Raw genomic sequence first — 22058 nt, 5'->3', positions numbered from 1 at the left:
ACCCTTGGAAGAGCAAGACAAAGCACTCTTAGCTCTTCTGAGCCGGTCCCTTTCAAGTTTCCTTACGTAGCGGTTATACTCGATCCACTCCCTTTCAGAAAGACCCAAGCACTCATCGCATCTATCACCTAACTCACACCTCTTGCCCCTGCATTTCGTACATACCGAATGAGGATCTAAAGAGGCTTTAGCAAGCCGAGTCTTACACCCCCTAACACACATTCGCACACTCGAGGAGTCAGACATGGTAGCAAATCCAAAGAGAGATCAAAGTACAAGTCCAAGGGTCAAATCCAAATCTAACTAGTCAAGAAAATCCAAGACAAATTCCAAAAAACGAGCGAAAGCCGAAGCCAAAGTGTACTTCACCAAAATTTGCGAAAAAACACGGGCTGAAAGAGTGAAATTCCAAACGATGTCACCGGAATGGCGGCAGGGAAGATCTGAGGAATACCTGGTGTGGTTCCAGATACCTGGATAGAGGGCGCATAGGTAGACCACCTGACATACCTATCGGCGATTGCCGCAAGTTTTGAAATTCTGCCGTGACGTCAGGGACTTAAGCTATATATATAACTACCAGTTAAGTCAGATGTTTAAAATTGGAATGTTTACATCCGGGTGGGCGGGACTCCCACTTAACGGATGGTAGTTAACTGCCTAACCACATTGTTCAAAAGTTTAACAGCCGCTTCCAGCTTCGCTGAAAGTAAGTCCTAATGTAAAGGACCGAGGGTTTGTATATTGTGTAGGAACAAATTATAATTACAGTTCACAAAATATAACAGATAAGAACTAAAAGCAGTAACACATTCTGAGTACTGTATATTTATTGTAAAATATTTACAAGACGTCATTGGATGGGAATTCTGGACAACATTCCCCTACGACATCTCAAGGCAAACTGATCCATCTCTGCTGTACCAACTAGCTATTAGAGTTGGGGTAAAAGTTGCCATGATTCATTTATGGCCCATAGATGTGATCTGAGCACTTTCCCTCAAAATTCATTCAAATTGTATGAAGTGAAATCTTGAACATCTATGTATGTTTCCCAGACTCCACCACAAAGCTATATGTAAACATACAGTGGACCCCCACCCATTCGCATTTCCGGATTCGCAGCTTCTCGATTAAGATGCTTAACTTTACTACTGACCCCAGTCCCTGCTACCTTTGGCATCGCATTCCACTTTATTTCTTGCTCAGACCTTACTTCCTCTTCTCTCGTTTATTTTACTTACCAGTTCCCTAGCTCATTTGATGAAACTCTTCCCCTAAATGTTTTGTTGCTAATATACTGTAATATATAACAAAATATAATACAATATAACATAATATAATATATAATATAATTCTCTGTGGAACATATACAGTAAACCCCCCGTATTCATGAGATGCATACCACACCCTCCGCAAATAGCTAGAACCCCCATGAATACTTAGAACCCTTCTAAAAACACTTAGAACTGCCTATTTTGATAGTTCAAACACAAAAAACTAAAAAATACAGTGACCCCTCGCTACTTCGCGATTCGATTATCGTGAATTCACAACTTCGCGGAGTTTTAATATATATTAATGGAAGATATAGCGCAGATTTTCTGGAAAATTCTAGAAAAATCGTGATATATGAACACCAAAAATTCCTCATTAAATCCATTAAAATATTAATAACAAATAGTATTTCCTAGTCTAAGAACCACAAAAGCATAAAATAGCAAAAAAACACATATTTGCACTTGTAACTCCTATGACAAAAAAAAAAAAATCTGGAGAGTGATGCCTATAAATGGAAAGTGATGCCTATACAGTACAGTACCGCGTGTTCCATTGTTGGGAAAACACAAAGCGTACCATCTCGGTGACTAAGTGCGTTGTAACACGGGCTGTGATTGGTGCATGGGAGGGAGACGACAAATCACAGCTTCCCGATTTCTAATCAGGCCTGTGATTGGTGCTTAGACTGATGCTCAGAACCCGCAGCATCTCCCCTTGTCTCTCTCTCGTGGCCACTTCGCTTCAAGCTTTCTCGCCGAACAGTTTTCTTTACACTGTGCTGTGTGATTTTTTTTGTGGTATTTGTTGAACTTTGCTCCAATTTTCACCCCTGCAATGGCTCCCAAGCGTGCTGCTTCTTCCAAGGCTGGTACTGAGCCTAAACGCCATCGAAGAATGATGACGATCGCTGAAAAGGTGAAACTTCTCGATATGTTGAAGGAAGGGAGAAAGTTCATGGCTGTAGCCCGCCATTTTGGGGTGAACGAATCCACCATTCGCTACATCTACAAGGACGAGGCGAAGATTACGAAGACAGCTGCCATCACCTTTAACAAGTCGGCGAAGAGAGTGGTTACGGCTCGTAATAAAACTATCGTCCGTATGAAAGCTGCTTTGGCCGTGTGGATAGCCGACTGCCGAAAGAACAACATAGCCTTGGATACGAACATTATCCAAACAAAGGCTAGGAGCCTGTACGAGACCTTCGCCGCTAAGGAACCAGAGGACGACAGTGGTGAGCGTAAAGAAGCAGAAGAAGATGAAGAAGACGTAGATGATCCGCAACCAGAGACGTCCAGTCATTCACCACATGAGAAACTGCAATTTTCTGCTAGCAAAGGGTGGTTTGCAAAGTTTCAGAAACGCTACGGCCTAAAAAGCGCTTCCTTGCATGGCGAGGCTGTTTCAGTTGACACAGTTGCTGCTGAAACATACGTCAATGAAACCTTCAAGAAGATTATCTCTGAAGTTGAATATCAGCCTGAACAAGTTTTTAATATGGACGAGACGGGCTTGTTTTGGAAAAGAATGCCCTCGCGAACTATCCTGTTCAAAGAGGAAGCAAAAGCCTCTGGCTTTAAAGCATACAAGGATCGTGTGACCCTCATGATGTGTGGCAATGCTGCGGGATTTTTATTAAAGCCAGGACTTATTTACAAGTCTAAAAACCCAAGGGCTTTAAAAAACAAAAACAAGAATCTGCTACCCGTACACTGGATTCACAATCCAAAGGCCTGGACAACGAAGATGCTGACCTCCGACTGGTTCCACCAGTGTTGTATCCCACAAGGAAAGGTGTATCTAGCAGAAAAGGGCATACCATTCAAAGTCCCTCTCATTATGGATAATGCTGGTGGCCATGCTACTGATCTGTCGTATTCGGGGGTTCCTACTGCCCAACACGACGTCACTTATTCAGCCAATGGACCAGGGAGTTATTAGGGCGTTCAAGGCCCTATACACGAGGAATGCCCTGGCGAACCTGGTTGCTTCCGTGGATGCCGCCCAAGAAGACGACGATTTCAACTTGAAGGCATACTGGTGGCAGCACACAATTGCTACGTGTCTCCAAAATATCCACAAGGCATTGGAAGAAATGAAGCCTGCCACCATTAACGCCAGCTGGAAGAATTTGTGGCCCGAGGTTGTTTACGACGACAAAGGATTTACACCTGCCGAAATCCAACACTCAGCAGTACAGAAAGCTGTGCAGTTGGCTGCGATCCTTGGAGGTGAGGGCTTTGCAGACATGACCACGGGCGACGTCGACAAACTTCTAGACTGCCACTCCCAGCCGCTAACTGACGAAAACCTCGAAGAGTTGACGAAGTCGGCGGGGGAAGAAGAAGCAGCAGCAGCACAGCAAGAAACAGAAGTTGTCTCCCAAACTGGCTTGACTTTGGAACGGCTCGCCGGGCTCTGCAACCTGGCTAAGGAACTGCAAGAGCGGTCGCAGGAATGGGACAACGATATAGTTCGATCGGTTCAATTCTGCAACATGGTCGATGACGTCTTGGCCCCCTACAAGATACTCTTCGACCGGAAAAAGAAGCAGCGGCAGCAACTGCCAATCACGTTTTTGCAGTCTCGCAAAAAAGCGACCGGAAAAAGAAGCAGCGGCAGCAACTGCCAATCACAATGTTTTTGCAGCCTCACAAAAAAGAGCCAGTTCCTGCTGCTGCTACTAGGGTTACACCTTCAGAAACTGCGGAAGAAGTGGAAGAGGTGCCCCAGGAAATGGCACCGCCGTCTGAATAGACGTAAAATACAATCATTGACTGTGCAGTAAAAGTCATCATCACCTTCATCGTCATCATTTTTACTGCGCAGCAAATTCATCACCATCTTCATTCAAGTTTTACTTCAACTTCTTTTGTGGTGAGTACAGTAACAATCTTTATTTTTTTTTTTAATCTTAAGTGTTACTGTACTGTATTACAGGTAATACAGTACAGTAACATGATACTGTATTGTATTACTGTATATATTATTACTGTATGTATACTGTATTTTTTAAAATTTAAAGCTTGCCGATCACGTCATATACTATAGCTACTTTACCACAGTAAATTAGCCCCTGTTATACGGTACTGTAAACTTACCTACTGAAGTCATATTGCTTAACAGTTGTCCCTGTTATTAATAGAGTAAAGGGTGGGTTATTGAGAGTACAGGGAGGGTTTTAAAAAGTCCAAATACTGTACACGTTAAATAAATAAATATGCTGTTCGTACTTCGCGGAATTTCAATTATCTCGGCGATAAACGAGGGGTCACTGTACTTATACAGGTATTACCCTACTTACAACGGGGTTAGCTTCCAAAAAAAAACCCATCGTTTGTTGTAAAAAACATATCTCGAATATAGCCTAGCCTACACTAGGGTATTCGGTATCATGTATACATATATGGTAGCCTAGCCTACACTATAAAGTATACTCTACACATACACAGTATAGTAATTATTAATATCAGCTAATTCTGGAGGTTCATGCAGTGACTTATGATAATTCAATACAAAGAGAAATTGAATAACAAACAAGAATTAGCTTCGCCTACACTATGGTATATCATAGACATACGGTAGCGTAGCCTACATTATACTGTACTCTATATTCACATATCGTATTATAAAAACATCAACATAACAAATATGCATTTTTTCCATGGATCTTTTAAAATGTTATCCCTTAACTCACTGTGTCCAATAATATTGTATATATTCTTATATTGCTTTTGTATTATAAATTGTGATCATAGCGATCAATGTTTTGGTTTGGAAATGTTTACACGGTGTTTATATTGCCACATTTAACTCAGTTCAGAGCACTTTTCTTGCTTCTAGTTAGCGTAAATGAGTATCTGGATATTTTATTTATATGGGCAAGGTTATTTTTCGCTATACTGTACGAAGTGTTCTCAAGTCAAAATGTAACTTAAATACATCTCGTTGTGAAATTAATTTAGCTATTTTTTCGTTAATAGATGACGCTGGCCATTTGGGGAATGTTTGTTTTCTGTAAAAAAAATCACGATTCTGTTCGCTATTTTCACTTGATTTCATCATATTACGAACTTAGTGTTTATGGTTTATCAGCGTAATGTGTTCTTTCATGCCCAGTAGCTTTGATTAAAATACTTTACAATTTTAATTACAATCGAGTTTCATCCATGCTACTGATGCACGATAATTTATAGTCATTAGCAACTTGAACATTGTTTTCTCAGCTTCAGCTACAACTTGCAGCAGTATCTTTTATCCATACCGAATAAGGGTATAATGTAAAAATATATCAGTCCCATTCTAATTACCGTCATTTGTCCTATAACCTACGGTAATTGTGTATTACCATACAATGGTTGAAACACAAGCTGTTGTTATCCGATTCGGTGATAAACAAAACAGTTTCGCGGTTGGTTGTTTATGACTGTACGCATTTACGCAAGCGTATATAACGTTAATAACAATACTTTTATCATTCTCTGTTACTTTTTTAACTAGAAAATGGTATAAAAGAAGCTGGTCTATTGTAATTTGGTGTCTCTCACTGCCTGATTGTATGCTGCTGACTGCGCCTGTGCGAAATTCAAAATCGAATTATCGTAACTTGAGCATTACCCGAGTATTTTAATAGTTTTATCGCAAAAAGTGCATTTAGTCATGAAAATGAGATGAAAATCCAGTAATTAGTGAATATTTCTCAATGAAAAATACTGTGAATGGGCGGATTTTCAGTGAATAATGAGTACGTATATGTTCCATAGAGGAATCCACAAATAGGTGAGTCCACGAATATGGGGCTTTACTGTGTACACATTCACGGAAAATTCGCCTATTCGGAGCATTTTTCATACAGAAAGATTCACAAATTACTGTTTTTTCATATCATTTTCATGACTAAAAACACTTTTGGTGATAAAACTATTAAAATATTCAGGTATAAGCATTTTTTGAAGGTATTTTGGTGTTTTGAACTACTGAAATAGGCAGTTATAAGCATTTTTAGAAGGATGTCAAGTATTCGCAGACTTTAGCTATTTGTGGGGGTGGGGGTAGCGGTAGGCATCCCCCATGAATACTGGGGGTCAACTGTATACGTATGTTACCCGTCCGCAAGGGGTTAAATAGGACTTGGCAAGGACAGCTGAACATATGAGATGTTCAACTCTTCTATATCTCGACAAACTGAGATAGAGAGATGCTTCTCTCGACAAGGAGGGACGAGGAAGTCTGCTACCTGCTGCAGAATAGCTCCTACTGAACAGTAGAGCTATCAGGTCTGGATACCACTCGGCATGTCCGCTACTTGGGAGCCACCAGAGTCATTCTGTGATTCAGGGTGATCATGACCCTGTTGATCACTCAATGAATCAGACTAAACGGAAGACAGGCACAGACCTCAAGATTGTCCCATGGGTATTGAAAGGTGTCTTCTATAACTTCCCATGGTTCAGGAATGATAGAACAGAACCTGGCAGCTTCTGTTGTGTCTGGTTGCAAAGAGATCTATCATTGAGAGGTCCCACAGATTGGAAATATTCTGCAGTGTCTGGGTGTAGGGGCAATGTCCCTACCCCAGTGACTGAGCTTGTCTGTCACTACATTCCAGTTCCTGGGATGTACCTGACAGCTCTATCGAGTGTGCCACTACCACTCATGCACCTGCACCGCCAACATGTGGAGCTAAAGGGAATCTAATTCCTCCCTCCTTGCTGATGTATGTTAATACCATGGTGATGAGGGTACTGTCATTCATTATTATTATTATTAAAGAAATTTAACCAGACCACTGAGCTGACTTTCAGCTCTCATAGGGCTGGCCCGAAGGATTTGATTAAAATACTAGGTCCAGGCCTGAAGTCAAGCGCTAGGACCCAATAGATCATTGGATACAATGATGAATTAATTAAAATGAAATTAAAAACTGCACATAGGCACATCCTCTCATACAATAAATACATTTACTCAGACTTCCTTACATACATACTAAAACTGTATATTACAATTCAGAATATAAATTAAACAAAATTTTAAAAAATGTTCTTTTTTGTAAAATTCAAATGTTAAAAGGGTTTTCATGCTTTTATTATTTACTTATTTTTATATTTTATTAATTAAATTACAGTTCTTCAAGAACATCAAAATTGGAATGATTGAAAATGTGAAAAGATTCTGACAAAATTTCTTTCATTGATCTATTTCCAAAATTAGACATTCGTTGTCGGTCATACTTTGGACATTCACATAACACATGTCTGACTGTTATTATTACTCTGCATTCTGAGCACTCAGGAGCCGGGCCATGTGGGCTGCTCATTAAGTGCCCATGTGTCAGACGAGTATGGCCTATTCTGAGACATGTTAAAATTACTTGTGTGTGTGTCTCTCTCTCTGGTATGATGAACTCCATTTTTTAACATTAGGTTTTATTTCTTTCAGTTTATTACTTTCAGGTTCTTCATCCCATATACATTGCCATTTATTTATGATACCCATTTTTATGTGAGTTACATAATCTGTAACAGGGATATTCACATCTGATCTTGTCATGTGAGTTGCTGATTTAGCTGCTTTGTCTGCATCTTCATCTCCTTTGATCCCTACATGCGCAGGGATCCAACATATTTCTACATTTTTTCCATTATTATATAATTTATGGAGACATAATTTAATTTGTTGTGCTATATTATTTTTTGATTTGTAACTTTGAATAGCTTCTATAGCGCTTCTTGAATCACTGAAAATCACAAAATTATTGAATGATGATTCTTTAATTATTTTTATAGCTGATGCAATTCCATACAATTCTGCTGTAAATACAGAAGCATTATTACGAAGAGAGAACTGAAAAGTTTTATCTTGGGACACTGCAGCATATCCTACCCTGTGTTCTGATTTAGATCCATCTGTATATATTGCGTAATGTGGGCCTTTTTGGTTTATTTGCTCCATTGTATGTTGTCTATGGTGTTCTATTGTATAAGAGTTACTTTTTGATAAATACTTGAGGTGAGTGCAAATTCTCATTTTATTCACTGTCCAGGGAGGAGGTGATTTTACTATTACAGGCACTTGTATATTTATATTCAGTGACTCAAACAATCTTCTAGCTCTGATTGGGAAAGGTGGTGGATGGTTGTTTATAAATACATCTCTTAATTCAAATAATTTTTTGGTTGGAGAATCACTAGTTTGAATTCTTAGAGCACTTTTCATTGTTACTAGCTCTCTATGGAGAAACAAAGGCAGTTCACCACATTCAACTTGTAACGATGATTTTGGTGATGATCTAAAGGCTCCTGAGCATATTCTAAGGCCTTCATTGTGAACAGGGTCTAACATTTTCAGCACTGCGTCAGATGCCGAGCCATATACCTCGCTTCCATAATCAGTGATGGACTGAACTGTTGCCTTATACAGCACAGTAAGGGTATGTCTATCGGCTCCCCAAGTAGTGTTCGATAGTTTTCTAATTAGATTTAATGCTCTTTTACTTTTAGATTTTACATATGTAATGTGGGCTCTGCAGTTCAAGTGGGTATCAAATACTAATCCCAAAAATTTTGCTGTTTGGCCAATTGGTATACAATGGTTTCTGATTTTTAAATCTATTTCTTCACCTTTTTTCCACTTTTTATTTTTATAAGACATGATTGCTTGAGTTTTATCTATGGAAAATTTAAAGCCTACAGATGAGGCCCATTCATCTATTTTTACTATGCTTTTATTAACGATTCATTCTGCATGTTTTATTCGGGATGCTGAATAATATATGGCAAAATCATCCATGTACAGGTTACTTTTAATACCAATAGGTAGATTTTTACTGATATCATTAATTGCTAAAGTAAACAGTGCCACTAAGGATGCTTCCCTGTGGAACACCATTTTCAAGTGGAAATGTTCTAGACAGATTTTCATCAATTCTCACCTGAAAATTGCGGTTTGTCAAAAAGTTCTGTATAAACCTAGGTAAATGTTCACGGATGTTGTTGTTTTGTAAAGTTTTTAATATAGCATACCTCCATGTAGTATCGTATGCTTTTTCAATGTCAAAAAAGACAGTTAAAGTAATTTGTTTTCGTTCAAAACCTCTACGTATATGGTCTTCTAAGTTACAGAGAGAATCCAGTGTGGATCTGTTACACTGTGACCCAAACTGAGTGGGAGTTAAAATTTTATTTTCTCGAATGTGCCATGTTAGTCGAGCATTTACCATTTTCTCTAACAATTTGCATAAGCAGCTTGTTAAAGAAATTGGTCTGTAATTATTTATGTTACTGGGATCCTTTCCAGGTTTGGGGATAGGAATTATTATAGCTTTACGCCATTCATCTGGAAATAAATTTCGAAGCCATAAATAATTATAGAACTCTAATAAGTATGACTTTGCCGAAGGAGCTAAGTGGCAGATCATCTCAAAACAAATATTGTCACCTCCAGGAGCAGATTTATTGCTGTTCGAGAGAGCATATTCCATCTCTGACATACTAAATTTCCTATGATAATATATATCTTCTATTGTTTCAAAATTTATTGTTATTAATTCTATTTTATTTTTTTGTGAGGAAGTGTTCATCTAAATTCTTATCACTACTTACATTTGCTAAATTTTCTCCCATTATATTACTTATTTCTTTTGGATCAAGTGTTCTTTTCCCATCTTTTAATATGGCATGTCTAGGTGGTTTGACATGGGTACCATTTATTTTCCTGAATTTTTCCCATATTTTTTGTATGGGAGTATTATTAGAGAGATCTGATGTGTATTTCCTCCATGAAATGATTCTTCCTTGAATTACTTCTTTTTTAAATTTTGCAGATATTTTGTTGTATACGGGTTTTAATGTATCAATTTCTTGTAATAATACAGTCATTTTTTTTAAAGTTCTTTCTATATACGGGTTTTAATGTATCAATTTCTTGTAATAATACAGTCATTTTTTGTAAAGTTCTTTCTAATATCGGTAATTTTTTATTCATTTTATTGAACTTTCTATTCAAATTATCTAATCGTCTCCTATTGAGTGTTTTATATTTATTAATTCTGTTAACTCATCAGACCACCAGGGAACTTTGTGTTTTGTTGGATGGGGTTTTGACTTTGGTATTGCTTTATCAGCAGCATTTTTAATGAAATCAACAAGAAATTTATTAGTTTCATTATGGTCTTTTAAATATTCAAATTGTGGGATATTTCTAGTGTGCATTTCATATCACTCCCAATCTGCTTTATAAATGTTATAGTGAGGGACATGTTTTGCAGGATTATTTTACAATAAGGAAATTAATATTGGGAAATGATCACTGGTGTGCAAGTCATCAACTGTATTCCAATCCAATCTGTCAACTATGCTTGTTGTACATAAAGTTAAGTCTACTGAGGAAAATGTTCCATGTGCTTTTGAAAAATGTGTTAATTTCATCATCATTTATACAGCACATGTCGTTGGAATCCATGAAGTCCTCTATTTTACTACCTATTCTATTTGAGTTTGAACAATGACAGTCCCATATTGGGTTGTGAGCATTAAAATCACCTACTATTAATGTAGGTTCCTTGGTATTGTTAAGTAAATCTTTAAGTTTATCAATGTCGTCACTTTTATTAGGTTGGTTATATAAGTTATAAATTATGTAATTATCATTTTTTATTCGTATTTTAATACTTGATATTTGTAAGTCAGTAAAATTTACAGGTACTCTGTCATAACATACTTTGTTATGTACATATATTGCAGTACCTAAATTTCCTTCTTCTTCTCTAGATGTAGATACTAAGGTATATTTACCTATTGTTGACTTTGTTTTGTTGACATGTTGTAAACATATTATCATTGGCTCATATCCTTTTAGTAATCGTTGTATTTCTCCCAAATGTAATCTGGTCTGTAGACCATTTACGTTCCATTGTATGATATAGCTATTGAAAATATTTTATTATATAGCAGTCAAGTTTTACTCTCTTTTTTTGTGTTATCAATTTGGATTTTTTCTAATAATTTACTCATGACATTAATTTGTTTTACCTTATAATATACTAAGTGCTCGACGCACATGCAACCTTTTTCATGGGTACTCAATTCTGTGGTTTCTTTTTTTCTATATTTCATAAAGTTTCTTATAATGTTTGTTAAGCCATCTTTTGTTATGTTTTTGTTATTGTTGCACAATGCAATGAAACAATCATTACATCCACAAGAGTTGTCATGTATATTTATTTATTTACTTGTTCTTATTGTACCAATTATTGGTGACATATTCATTATTGTCTAAGGTACGATTGTCTTCCACTTCTTCGGTATCTTGGATATCAGTATCCATTGGTTTTACTGTTATTTTAGGGGATAATGGTATATTCTTAACTTGTTTTTGTTTTTGTTCCTTCTTCGTATCTTTTATCTTTGATTTAACTGATGTTTCCCTAACAATTGTTGGTTTCTTTGTTTTGGGTGGTGTTCTTTCCAATGGCCTTTTTTTATCTTTAATTTCCAGTCTGTCAGGTCCCTCCTCTGTTACTTCAGTAGTAGCACCCTCCTGTGTCCCTAATTGCATCAATATTTCAAATGAATTTGATAAAATGTCATCCATATCATTTGTACCAGTTTCTTTATTCTTTACCATTTTAATTTTTTTCCCTTGGGCATTAATTTCTTCTTGTGATTTACTTTTCTGAGCTTCGTTATTTCTATTTCTATGCATTTTTGTTTCCTTACTGGTTCCTGTTATTAAAGAATAAGTATGTTTCTTAGATGGATCTTGCATTCCTCTCACTTTTAATTCCAATTTAGCTTCTTTGATAGACATCCCTGTTCGTTCTTGTAACATTTTCAATTCTGTATTGTATATGTAGTGCACACACTCCTTGGACCTAGCATGATGATCCTGTCCACAGTTTATACATTTTGGCTCACTACATTTCCACTGTGTGGCATGTTCGTCAGATCCACAATAAGCACATACAGGCTCGTTTCGACAGTTTTTCTTTGTGTGTCCATATTTACTACAATTTTGACATTGTAGTGGCTTGGGAACATAAGGTCTCAGTTCTCTATTTTGCCCCAAAATTTTTATTTTTTGAGGTAAATGTTGACCCTCAAATTTTATTTTTGCATTTCTTAGTACTTTATTATTTTGTTTACTTAGTATTATATATACCTCACAGTCTTGGACTTTGGTATATCTCATTTTAAGAGAGTCCAACAGTATATATTTATCAACCGGTTCGTCATTATTTTCAGGAAGTACAATAGTACCCTGAATGCTGTTCATAGTGTCATGCTTCTTTACTTTTACATTTATATTGTCAACATTTTTTATTGATAGATATTCTTCAGACTGGTTTTTTGTTGTGGCTTCTACAAGCCACGTCTTCATTTTTATTTGTCTAAACGACATTTCTGTCATTGAGTGTCTTTTTAATAAGAAGTTTTCCAACTTTAGGGCTGAGATTTGCTGTTCTGTTTCCATGGTTAGAAACCTTGACCAACTTCCACTCCCAAAGAGGGAGTCGAAGTGAGTCAAGGTTGGGTCAAGACGATATTTACTTTTTTTTTATTTGTTGTGTACTGGAGCATAAGGTTCCAGTGTGATTATATTTGGATTCTTTATTGTTTTTTCCAAAGAAAGGTTGTTACAGGAGGTTCCAGCGGTAGTCATCTGTGCCAAGTCACTACCATCAAAGGGCCCAGGGGTACTCGAATCTTTATTTTCACTTAGCATAAAGATTTGAGGGAAGAGAAAAAAAAAATAACCTGAAAACCTTAAAAAGATATCATGAGCTTTTCATGGAGTTTTATTCTTCCACCAATGGCACAAGTGAGAACTGACTCCCAAATGTCTGCTCCCTACCCTACCCCAAAGGGGATGGCACAACATGATTAGAGTGGCACAAGTGTAAGCCAAACCCTCTTGCTAGGACTGAGAGTATTACAAGAATACAATCATCCCCACCCGAATCATGTTATAGGCAAACCAGATAGAATGCCGAGTCTCCTATCCATAGAACCAGACCCCCCTGGAATCCGTGGTCCAGCCCTAACAAATAGTTCTGCCTTTGAGCTACCAATCTGGTAACTTTTGGGTCTGAACATTATCGGGCAGTTGATGGTCCTACCACAGTTCTCACTATTTAGCTTCGGATATAAACCCGTTCCCAGCTGTAATATATGATGGTATATGAGACTCTTGGACTCGAACCCAGAAACAAATTCCTGGGGTTCAAGAGCCCCCTCACCATGTCAAGGTGGTCTCATGTCGAGGGGGCTGTCATTCATTAACACCACAGAGTGCCCCATCACTCGATCCTGAAACTCAACAGGATAAAATGCCAACTTAAGCTTCAGAATATTGATGTTGAAGTGTCTGTTGTCATTGCCGAGCTGGTTGTTCCTGTCAAGACAGGAGTAACTGCGCTGCCTCTCTGAACTTGTTCATACTCGAGTCTGAGGGATAGACTCTAGTTTCAGCATGCCCATATACTTACGCTCTGCTTGGGTGTGAGATCAGACTTCTCAAAATTGAACAGGACTGTCGGGTCATGACAAAATTCGAAAAGTCCATCTCTGTAATGAAGCAACTGGAGGATAGGTATTCGAAAGTATGCATCCTAAAGTCCACTGAAAGCATGAAGTTGAATTCTCTGATGGCATCGAGTACTGGCCATACTGTTTCCATCTTGATTCGGTCTGGTGAACGAATCAGTTCAGGGGAGGAAGGTCTATGACCGGTATACATACCCAATGTCTTCTACGAGAAAAAGATGGTTTATAACACCCAGCAGCTGGGGAAGGAATGCTGCACCACTGTCCTTCCCCTTCTTACCCTTGCCACCCTTTCCCAGGCTGGACAGGGAGCTAAAAGCAATGCTGCACACCCTTCCTAACACAGGCAGAAGAAGACTGGGTGTTCTTGTGTGGGCCCTTGGGAGTCTGGGACTTGCTAGGACCTGAAGAGGAAGAGCCAACCTAAGCAGAAAGGCATGCTGCAGTGCCACGTGAAGACCAAGAGGTCTTGGCCACTGCTAGGTGAACAAGCAGGTCGTTATTTTCGACCCTAGCCTGTCCACCGTGGCATTCACTTCTCCTTTAGGGAGGAGGGAACCGGACCCAGAACCAGTCCGTTCCCAAGTGCCAATGCTGACTCAACCGACAAATCTGGTGACCTGAGTCAAGACAGTATCTCTCCTCTTGAGCACCAGGTTTGCCCACAAGTTAGCTGACTGTGGGCCAGGTAGGAGATGGCTCTACCAACAGACATCAGCCTCATGAATGTGGCTTCCTCCTCAGAATTACGAGACCCCGAAGAGGAAGACGCAATCTTTGTCACTGCAAAGGAACAGAGATCTATCCAGGAAATTGTCTGGAATGCTGCATGGTAGTCTATTCCATTGTCACTTCCTCCTGCTACGAAAGGGAAACTTCATCTATACAGAGGCGGTCCAGTGACAGACCCGAACACAGACAAACCAGGTCCAGGTCACCCTGTTTGGTTGGCAAGACCTCTCTGAGAAATTGTAGTATCTCCTCTGGCGAGTGAGAGGCTGATGAAGTGTCTTGCACCATCAGCTAGACCCAAGTGAGTTCTCCAGCCCAGACAAGATAATTCACCTGGTTCAAGACCCCTTCAGCAAGTCACGACCATGAGTCCCCAAAAAGCGTTGATGGCTGAAGAACAGTCCACAGGGAAAGCCATGGTCTCTTCCTCGAGATTGTTAAACTGCTGTATCAAATGGAAGATCTAAAAAAAATTCCTTCGCAACTCGGTGGTGTCCGAGTCCTGGGGCATATGGCTCTCAAGCCCTTCCAGGGCACTTTCTTCCCAGGTTACTCCTTCTGCAGGAAAAGGATACTTCCCAGAGCCTCCTGGTGAACTCTGTACCACTTAAGCATACGACCGGTCCTGCCCAAGGACCGAACCCGTAGCATATGCTTCCATGGTTCAGCTGGGATGGGAGCGTGATTGGTCCTGGTCCCGAACACTAAGCCTGTTCAGCTCCCGGCTCCCGGGAAACCCCAAGGAGGTGGAGGGGACAGGTGAGAGATCCCTAGCACCCTTACTGGACTTGTCAGGGTTGAATCCCCCGGCAGGTGAGTAAGGCCATGGGCAGTCATCAACCTGTAGTGACGATGGCTGTACAGGTCGGAGAGAGCAGTACCGTCACATGCTTTCATGAAGATGTGCTACAGTCTTCTTAGAAGCCGAAGCCTCTACAGTAGAAGAATGCTGGATCTTGCCTTTCCATGGTGAGCAGACCGGTAGGCCAACATCACCATTCTGGTACCCTTGCACCATTCCCTTAAGAGAACAGGAAGGGGGTGAGTGAGTGCCTGAAAGCTCTCTACTCACTATCTCTTGCTGGGTCAGGGTAGCAGCTGGACCCAAGGACCATTACTGGCCTGGGAAGGTGACTTTCTGGGAGCGGTACCGTTGCACCAAGGGTCTGTGGAACCCAGGGCAGCTGTTGCTCCTGTGCCGGTGGCAACAGGAGCTGCAGTACTGGTAGTACCGCTAGCGAGAGAACCCTTAGCCTTCTCCATGGAAGAGGGCTGGCCATCAGAAGCCCTACAGGACTTCTTATGGCTGGGAGAGGCAGCCTTCTTCTTCCTATGCTTACTAGCTTTGGAAGAAGGGGAGGAGGTGACAGCACATGATGAAGACGATGATGACTTCCGATTCTTCTTCTTCCAATCACTGCAGGCCTTGGACAGCAGGCTGTGGAGAAGGATGTAATCAAGGGAAGATGATGTAGAGGGTAACACTTGTGGGAACACTATCAGAGGCATGTTTGAAGGCATCACTGATGTAGCGGTGACCCTCAAGCCGGTAGACAATGTATCCGTAGAAGGAGTGACAGTTATGGTGGAAGCAGTTACTGGAAAGCCTTCTAGTAGATCAAACCCTCAACACTTGGCTCCCCCGGGAGGAACAGGGATGGCCATAACTCCCTAAGCCCCTCCACAACACCTGTAAGACAAGTCGGGTTAAGTGAGGCCATCTCCCTTTGCCTCAAGAGGGATGGATTGTCCTCCTGAGGACAATTCCCCCTCTGAGTGAACAGAGACCACCAGAGTAGTCAAACTAGTCAACAGTTCCCCTATGCTGGCTCTCTACCGACGACGCAGTATGAGATGGAGAAGGAGAAAGTGGAAGCTTGGCCGGGGCAAGAACTAATCAGAGAGAATCTTCGGTGTCACCAGAGGAGTATTGCACTCTGATGACGCCAAAGATACTTTCTTCTCTCTCTTCTTTTTCCGAGCAAACTTCACCCAGTGTTCGGAAGGCCAGACTTGACACTCACTACACGGACTAGTATTTTGATTGAAGACATGCTTCCTGCATGACGTACACAAAGTATGGGGGTCTATCTCTAACGAGGGGAGGAACCAATTACAAGGTTTGTTTTTACCTGAGCAATGCCTTATAGTAATACAGTGGACCCCCACTTTTATGTGCTTCACTCTGTCGAAAAGTTTTGGGGCACATACCTTTCAATCTTATGAGGGAACTTTCACCAATTCGTGAATTTTACTATGGACCGTATCTCTAAAGTTATCACTAATTTGCTTTTTTTCATACAGCAACACTAAGTATTCACTAATTACTGTATTTTTTCACTGAAGGATATGTATACTGGCAGAGAGAGAGAGAGAGAGAGAGAGAGAGAGAAAACTGAGGTGTTTAAATCAAAGTCCAAGCACAGCATAAATGGATCCTATAAGTGAAATAATGTTTTGATATTTTGCTGTGTTTTTCATTAAAGCATATGTATACTGAGAGAGAGAGAGAGAGAGAGAGAGAGAGAGAGAGAGAGAGAGAGAGAGAGAGAGAGAGAGAACTGAGGTGTTTAAATCAAAGTCCAAGCACAGTATAATTGGATTCTGTAAGTGAAATAATGTTTTATTGATATTTTGCTGTGTTTTTCATTAAAGGATATGTATACTGAGAGAGAGAGAGAGAGAGAGAGAGAGAGAGAGAGAGAGAGAGAGAGAGAGAGAGAGAGAGAGAGAGAGAGAGAGAGAATTTTTTAATAAGTGTGAGATGGTGGGGACAAACCACAAATGACCTAAACCAAGAACTTGCTGTAGTAAATCATTTTTTTTATCATAAATGTATTTGTAAGTAATCACAAAAATACTAACGTGATGTAACAAAAGTAACATTCTTTTTGGAGGAATGTGTCCAGTCATTCTAAACTACCCATGTATTTTAGATATGCTCTATACAGTAGTACTATCGTAAAATACGTACTGTACAGTAAATATTTCAAAAATAATCTTACAACACAGCAAAATATAATAATGTACATACATTATGCAGAGTACAGTAGACGATACGCAAAGTTTCGTTAGGCAAAAGAAAACATGACTGTCTGAATTATACGAGTAACAGCTGTAGGCAGGTACGTAATGTTGAAATGATACTGGGGTGTTCTGGGATGATAGTTTGAGGCATATTTTTGTTTGAACTGTTAAGCTGGGCGATGAGCTGTTAAAACAGGCAGTTATAAGCATTTTAGGGGTGTACATACTTAAGACTAACAGTTGTAAGGGGGAATGTAAGATGACTGTGTGTTTTTGGATGATGGTTTGGGTTGCATTTTTATTTGGAATGATGTTAAAAAATTGTTTTAGTATGATAATTTAAGGTATATTTTTGTTTGAACTATTAAATTAGGCAGTGAACTGTTAAAATTGGCAGTTTTAAGCATCTTCGTTTAAGGGGTGCAGGGTTTTTGGCAGTTGTAAGCCAGTTATAAGTATTTTTAGAGGGGATTTCTGTATTTTTGTAGTGGGTTCTGGAACCTATCCCTGAATAAAAGTGGGGGAGCACTATAAAAGGTTTCCTCTCACCAGGCTGTTGTAAGTTAGAGATTTGCATTATACTGTAGATGTAAAGCAAACAGATACGAGTAAACACACTCGTATACAGTACACAAAAACGACACGAGAGAGGAAAGCAAACAGCAGTTGGACAGAAAAGTGCAGAGACGTCTTCACCTGACGGCAGCCAAAAGCAAGGTGGAAATCAGACCAATGGGTAGGAGGGCTCCCCCCCCCCATGGTCAGTAGCTAGCGGCTCTTTGAAAATTAACAGCAGTTTCAGCTCACATCACAAGCAAAATCCTATGTAAAGACTGAAGGTTTGTATTTGTGTTGGAACTAACACTCATAAAATAAACCCCAAGTTCTAATTAAGCAGTTCGTTGGAGCACAGCAAGACATCGTCTCTTGATGATGGCCGAAGAAAAAGTGTTTAGCGTCGTCCGGTGAATGAAAGGAATGGAACGGAATACAGAATTCAGGCCAAAGGCCAAGCAAGTGCTTGAACCTCTGACAAGGTCATTCAGTGTTGAAAGTGAAGTCAAGTGGAATAAAGTGGCCTTAAAGATGTGGCAAGAGGAAAATCTTTTGCAGTTGAAGAAGCACTATGAAACAACTGTCAGGAGAGGGTTGAGGAAAGTAAGATGGAAGACAGAGAATATGAATGAAAGTACTGAACAGTAAAAGGAATGGAAGAGGTTACAGTGTAAAGCCCCCACTCAACGGGTTTTCTATAGTGAACATCCCGTTTTCTATGGTGCCTTTCCCATGAACTTAGGTCACGCTAAATAGCCATATTTTATCTACGTAAAATTGTATCTGTTACTTATTCATTTGTGCCTGTTTACGTTGTACATGTGTCAGAACATTATTGTGTCCATTCTTGTAATTTTATTTTTACATGTTATTTGTATTTACCTGTCCTGTTTCGCATTGAGAACAATTGACCTCGGGTCACCTGTATCCCATTGTATGTCTTTGTATGACGCCTGTACGCTGCTTTATAAGCGGCCAGCTCTCTCAATAAAATAGCAGTACATGTCCTCCTGCTCTCTTCTTTACAACCTCTCACAGTGGTGACCCCGGAGTGGTTCCCGGAGCCATTAGCGGACCCATACGGCGACCTAGTTTTGGCTCCATGAACTACCCCACACCCCTAGCAGACTAAACACGGCACTTTAACAGAGCATTCAGGCGTACCAACTGTCGTCGGCAGATCACCGGCATCATTAGTGGACCCACATGGCACGCTCCCAAGTGAGAGTGCAGAAGAGAGTATGGATGCAGACATTCCCTCCCACATACAAATAACTGCGAACTTCGCGGACTCTGATGTCTCCCTCGCACAAACCTGCTTGTGCCCTCCCCTACGCCAAGGCTCACGCGCTCCTCCACACCGGTACCCGCTCCTCGTGTGCTGCCCATCCTGATGGACCAAGTCAGGTCTGCCCTCGCCATAAAGCTGCCTCCCTTCACGCACAGCATCCCGTCATCATGGCTCTACAGGGTCGAGGGGCAGTTCAGGCTGGCGGTACTTACCGACGAGGTGTTGCAGGCAGACGCCGTGATAAACGCCCTCCCGGAAGAGGTCTACAGGAAGATCGCCCCGTGGGTGTCTGCCACATGTCCCGCCACCTACCAAATGCTTAAGGCCTCTCATTGAGACCTGCTCCCTGCCCATCTCCGAGAGGGCCGCCTGCACCCTTGACCTCACCAACAACCCCTGCCACGACCTGAACCTCGGGGAGACATGGAATGTGATTCAGGACCTCCTCATCCTACCCGGGATGGACGGCAGCGGCAGGCAGTCGGAGATAAGCCTGTCAAGGGAGATCCTCCGTCAGCTCCTCCCGGAGCTTCGGACCCAGATCCTCGAGCCTTATACCCTGCTGCTCGACAGCCTGATCAGGACGGCGCAGCAGCTAACAGACTCCACGAGGGCAGCAAAGCGGGCATCCACGCCCGCACATCCCATCAACTCCCTCCAGCCGGAGGAGACCGTGGAGGGGGAGATAAGCACCGTAACCAGGAGGTGGCCAACCTGTCACCAGAAGAAGCAACCGCTGGGGCCTTGCTACTACCACCAGTGGTACAGCAAGGACGCCCGGAACTGTCAACCCCCCTGCTCTTTCGCCCATCCAAAAAACAAAAGAGGCGGCGGCCAACAGCACAGGCCGCCGTGGCAGCAGAGGAACCCAGGAGCCCAGAACCAGTAGGTTTTTACGTCCGCAATACCATCTCCGGCAGGATGATGCTGATCGACACTGGGGCTGTACGATCAGTCTTCCCGCCATCCAGAGAGGACCGCAAATGCCCGCCGGACCCGGCTGCCTCCCTAATGGCCGCCAACGGGTCCCCCATCCTCTCCTACGGCACCAAGCTCCTATCGGTCTCCATCCTTGGCCGTAGGTACAACTGGAATTTCACAGTCGCGGACGTGATGACCCCACTCCCGGGCACGGATTTCCTCGCCCACTTCAGCGTGGCAGTTGACATCGGTCGCAAGCACCTGATGAACACTGACCCCTGCCAGTCCCTCCCTCTGGCGATGGGCGCCAGTGCGCCCGCCATCTGCTCTGTCACCCTGCACCAGTACGCCCAGCTGCTGAAGGAGTTCCCTGACGTCTTCAAGCCCGAACTGCATCAGGCGCCTGGGGCCCCTGCCAAGCACGGAATCTACCACCGCATTAAAACAAAGGGACCCCCAACGCACGCAAAATTTCAGAGGCTTCCCCCTCGCCGACTTCAGGAGTCCAAGGACGCTTTCGCCGAGATGGAGTGTACTGGCATATGCAGGAAGGCCTCCAACCCGTGGGCCTCCCCCCTCCACATGGTGCAGAAACTGGATGGCTCCTGGAGACCCTGCGGCAACTACAGGCAGCTCAACCTCGCAACGGAACCAGATCACTATCCCCTTCCAAACATGCAAGATCTCACGGCCTCTTTTCACGGGGCCAAAATATTTTCTAAATTAGATCTGTTGAAGTCCTACTTTCAGGACCAGTAGCTCCAGAGGACATCCCCAAGACTGCCATCATCACGCCCCTCGGACCCTATGTCTTTGCCTTCTCCACCTTCCGCCTGAGAAACGCAGGGGCAACCTTCCAGAGACTGATGGACAGCATCCTGGGGGACCTGAACTGCATCTGTTATGTAGATGACATTCTGATTTTTTCCAGATCCCACAAAGAACACCTGCGACACATCCGGAAGGTCCTGAAGCACCTGCAGGAGAACGACCTCATCGTCAGGTTCGATAAGTGCACCTTCAGCGTTGAAAGAGTCGACTTCCTGGGCCGCGAGATATCCCCGGGGGGTGTCTGTTCACTCACATCGTAGGTCGCAGCCGTTGCCAGGTTCCCCACCCCTACCTCTGTCAAGGCCGTACAGGAATTCCATGGGATGGTTAACTACTACAGGAAGTTCATCCCCGGGGTTGCGCACACCATGGCCCCCCTGACGGAGATCCTGAAGGGCCACCTGAGGACCTTAGTGTGAGGCCCCAACCAACAGCGGGACGTCTCCCTGACGAAGGCCGCCCTCGCCGAGGCAACTGCCTTGGCCCACCAGGAGCCCAACGCCCTCCTCCAGCTAATGATGGGTGCCAGCAATATCGCCTGTGGGGCCGTCCTGGAGCAGGTCGTCGCTGGAGCCCCCCAGCCTATCGCCTTCTTCAGCAGGAAGTTCAGCCCCGCAGAGTCCCGCTACAGCACCTTCGACAGGGAACTCTGCGCAGTGTATTGGGCGGTACGGCATTAAAGTTCCTACTGGAGGGCACGCCCTTCACAATCTGGACGGACCACCAGCCGCTGGTCCACGCCTTCGCAAAGCAGGGGGACACATGGTCTTCCAGGCAGCAGCAGCATCTCACGGCTATCACGGAGTTCACCTGCACAATCAAATATCTCCCTGGCAGGAAGAACCCTGTAGCAGACGCCCTCTCAAGGATCAAGCTCA

General features: G+C 42.2%; 1 protein-coding gene across 1 annotated transcript; it reads left to right on the top strand.

Annotated features, from left to right (window-relative positions):
• Window positions 1–2115: 2115 nt before the first annotated feature.
• On the top strand, window positions 2116–3222 carry LOC136853220 (tigger transposable element-derived protein 1-like). The gene has a single exon (XM_067128594.1). It carries the CDS (start codon window positions 2116–2118, stop codon window positions 3220–3222), a length of 1107 nt encoding a protein of 368 aa, XP_066984695.1.
• Window positions 3223–22058: the final 18836 nt, after the last annotated feature.

The sequence above is a fragment of the Macrobrachium rosenbergii genome, chromosome 27 (genome assembly GCF_040412425.1).
Source record: "Macrobrachium rosenbergii isolate ZJJX-2024 chromosome 27, ASM4041242v1, whole genome shotgun sequence".
NCBI classification, from domain to species: Eukaryota; Metazoa; Arthropoda; class Malacostraca; order Decapoda; family Palaemonidae; genus Macrobrachium; species Macrobrachium rosenbergii.
Note: the sequence above shows the minus strand (reverse complement) of the source record. Positions and strands in the feature narration are given on the sequence as shown.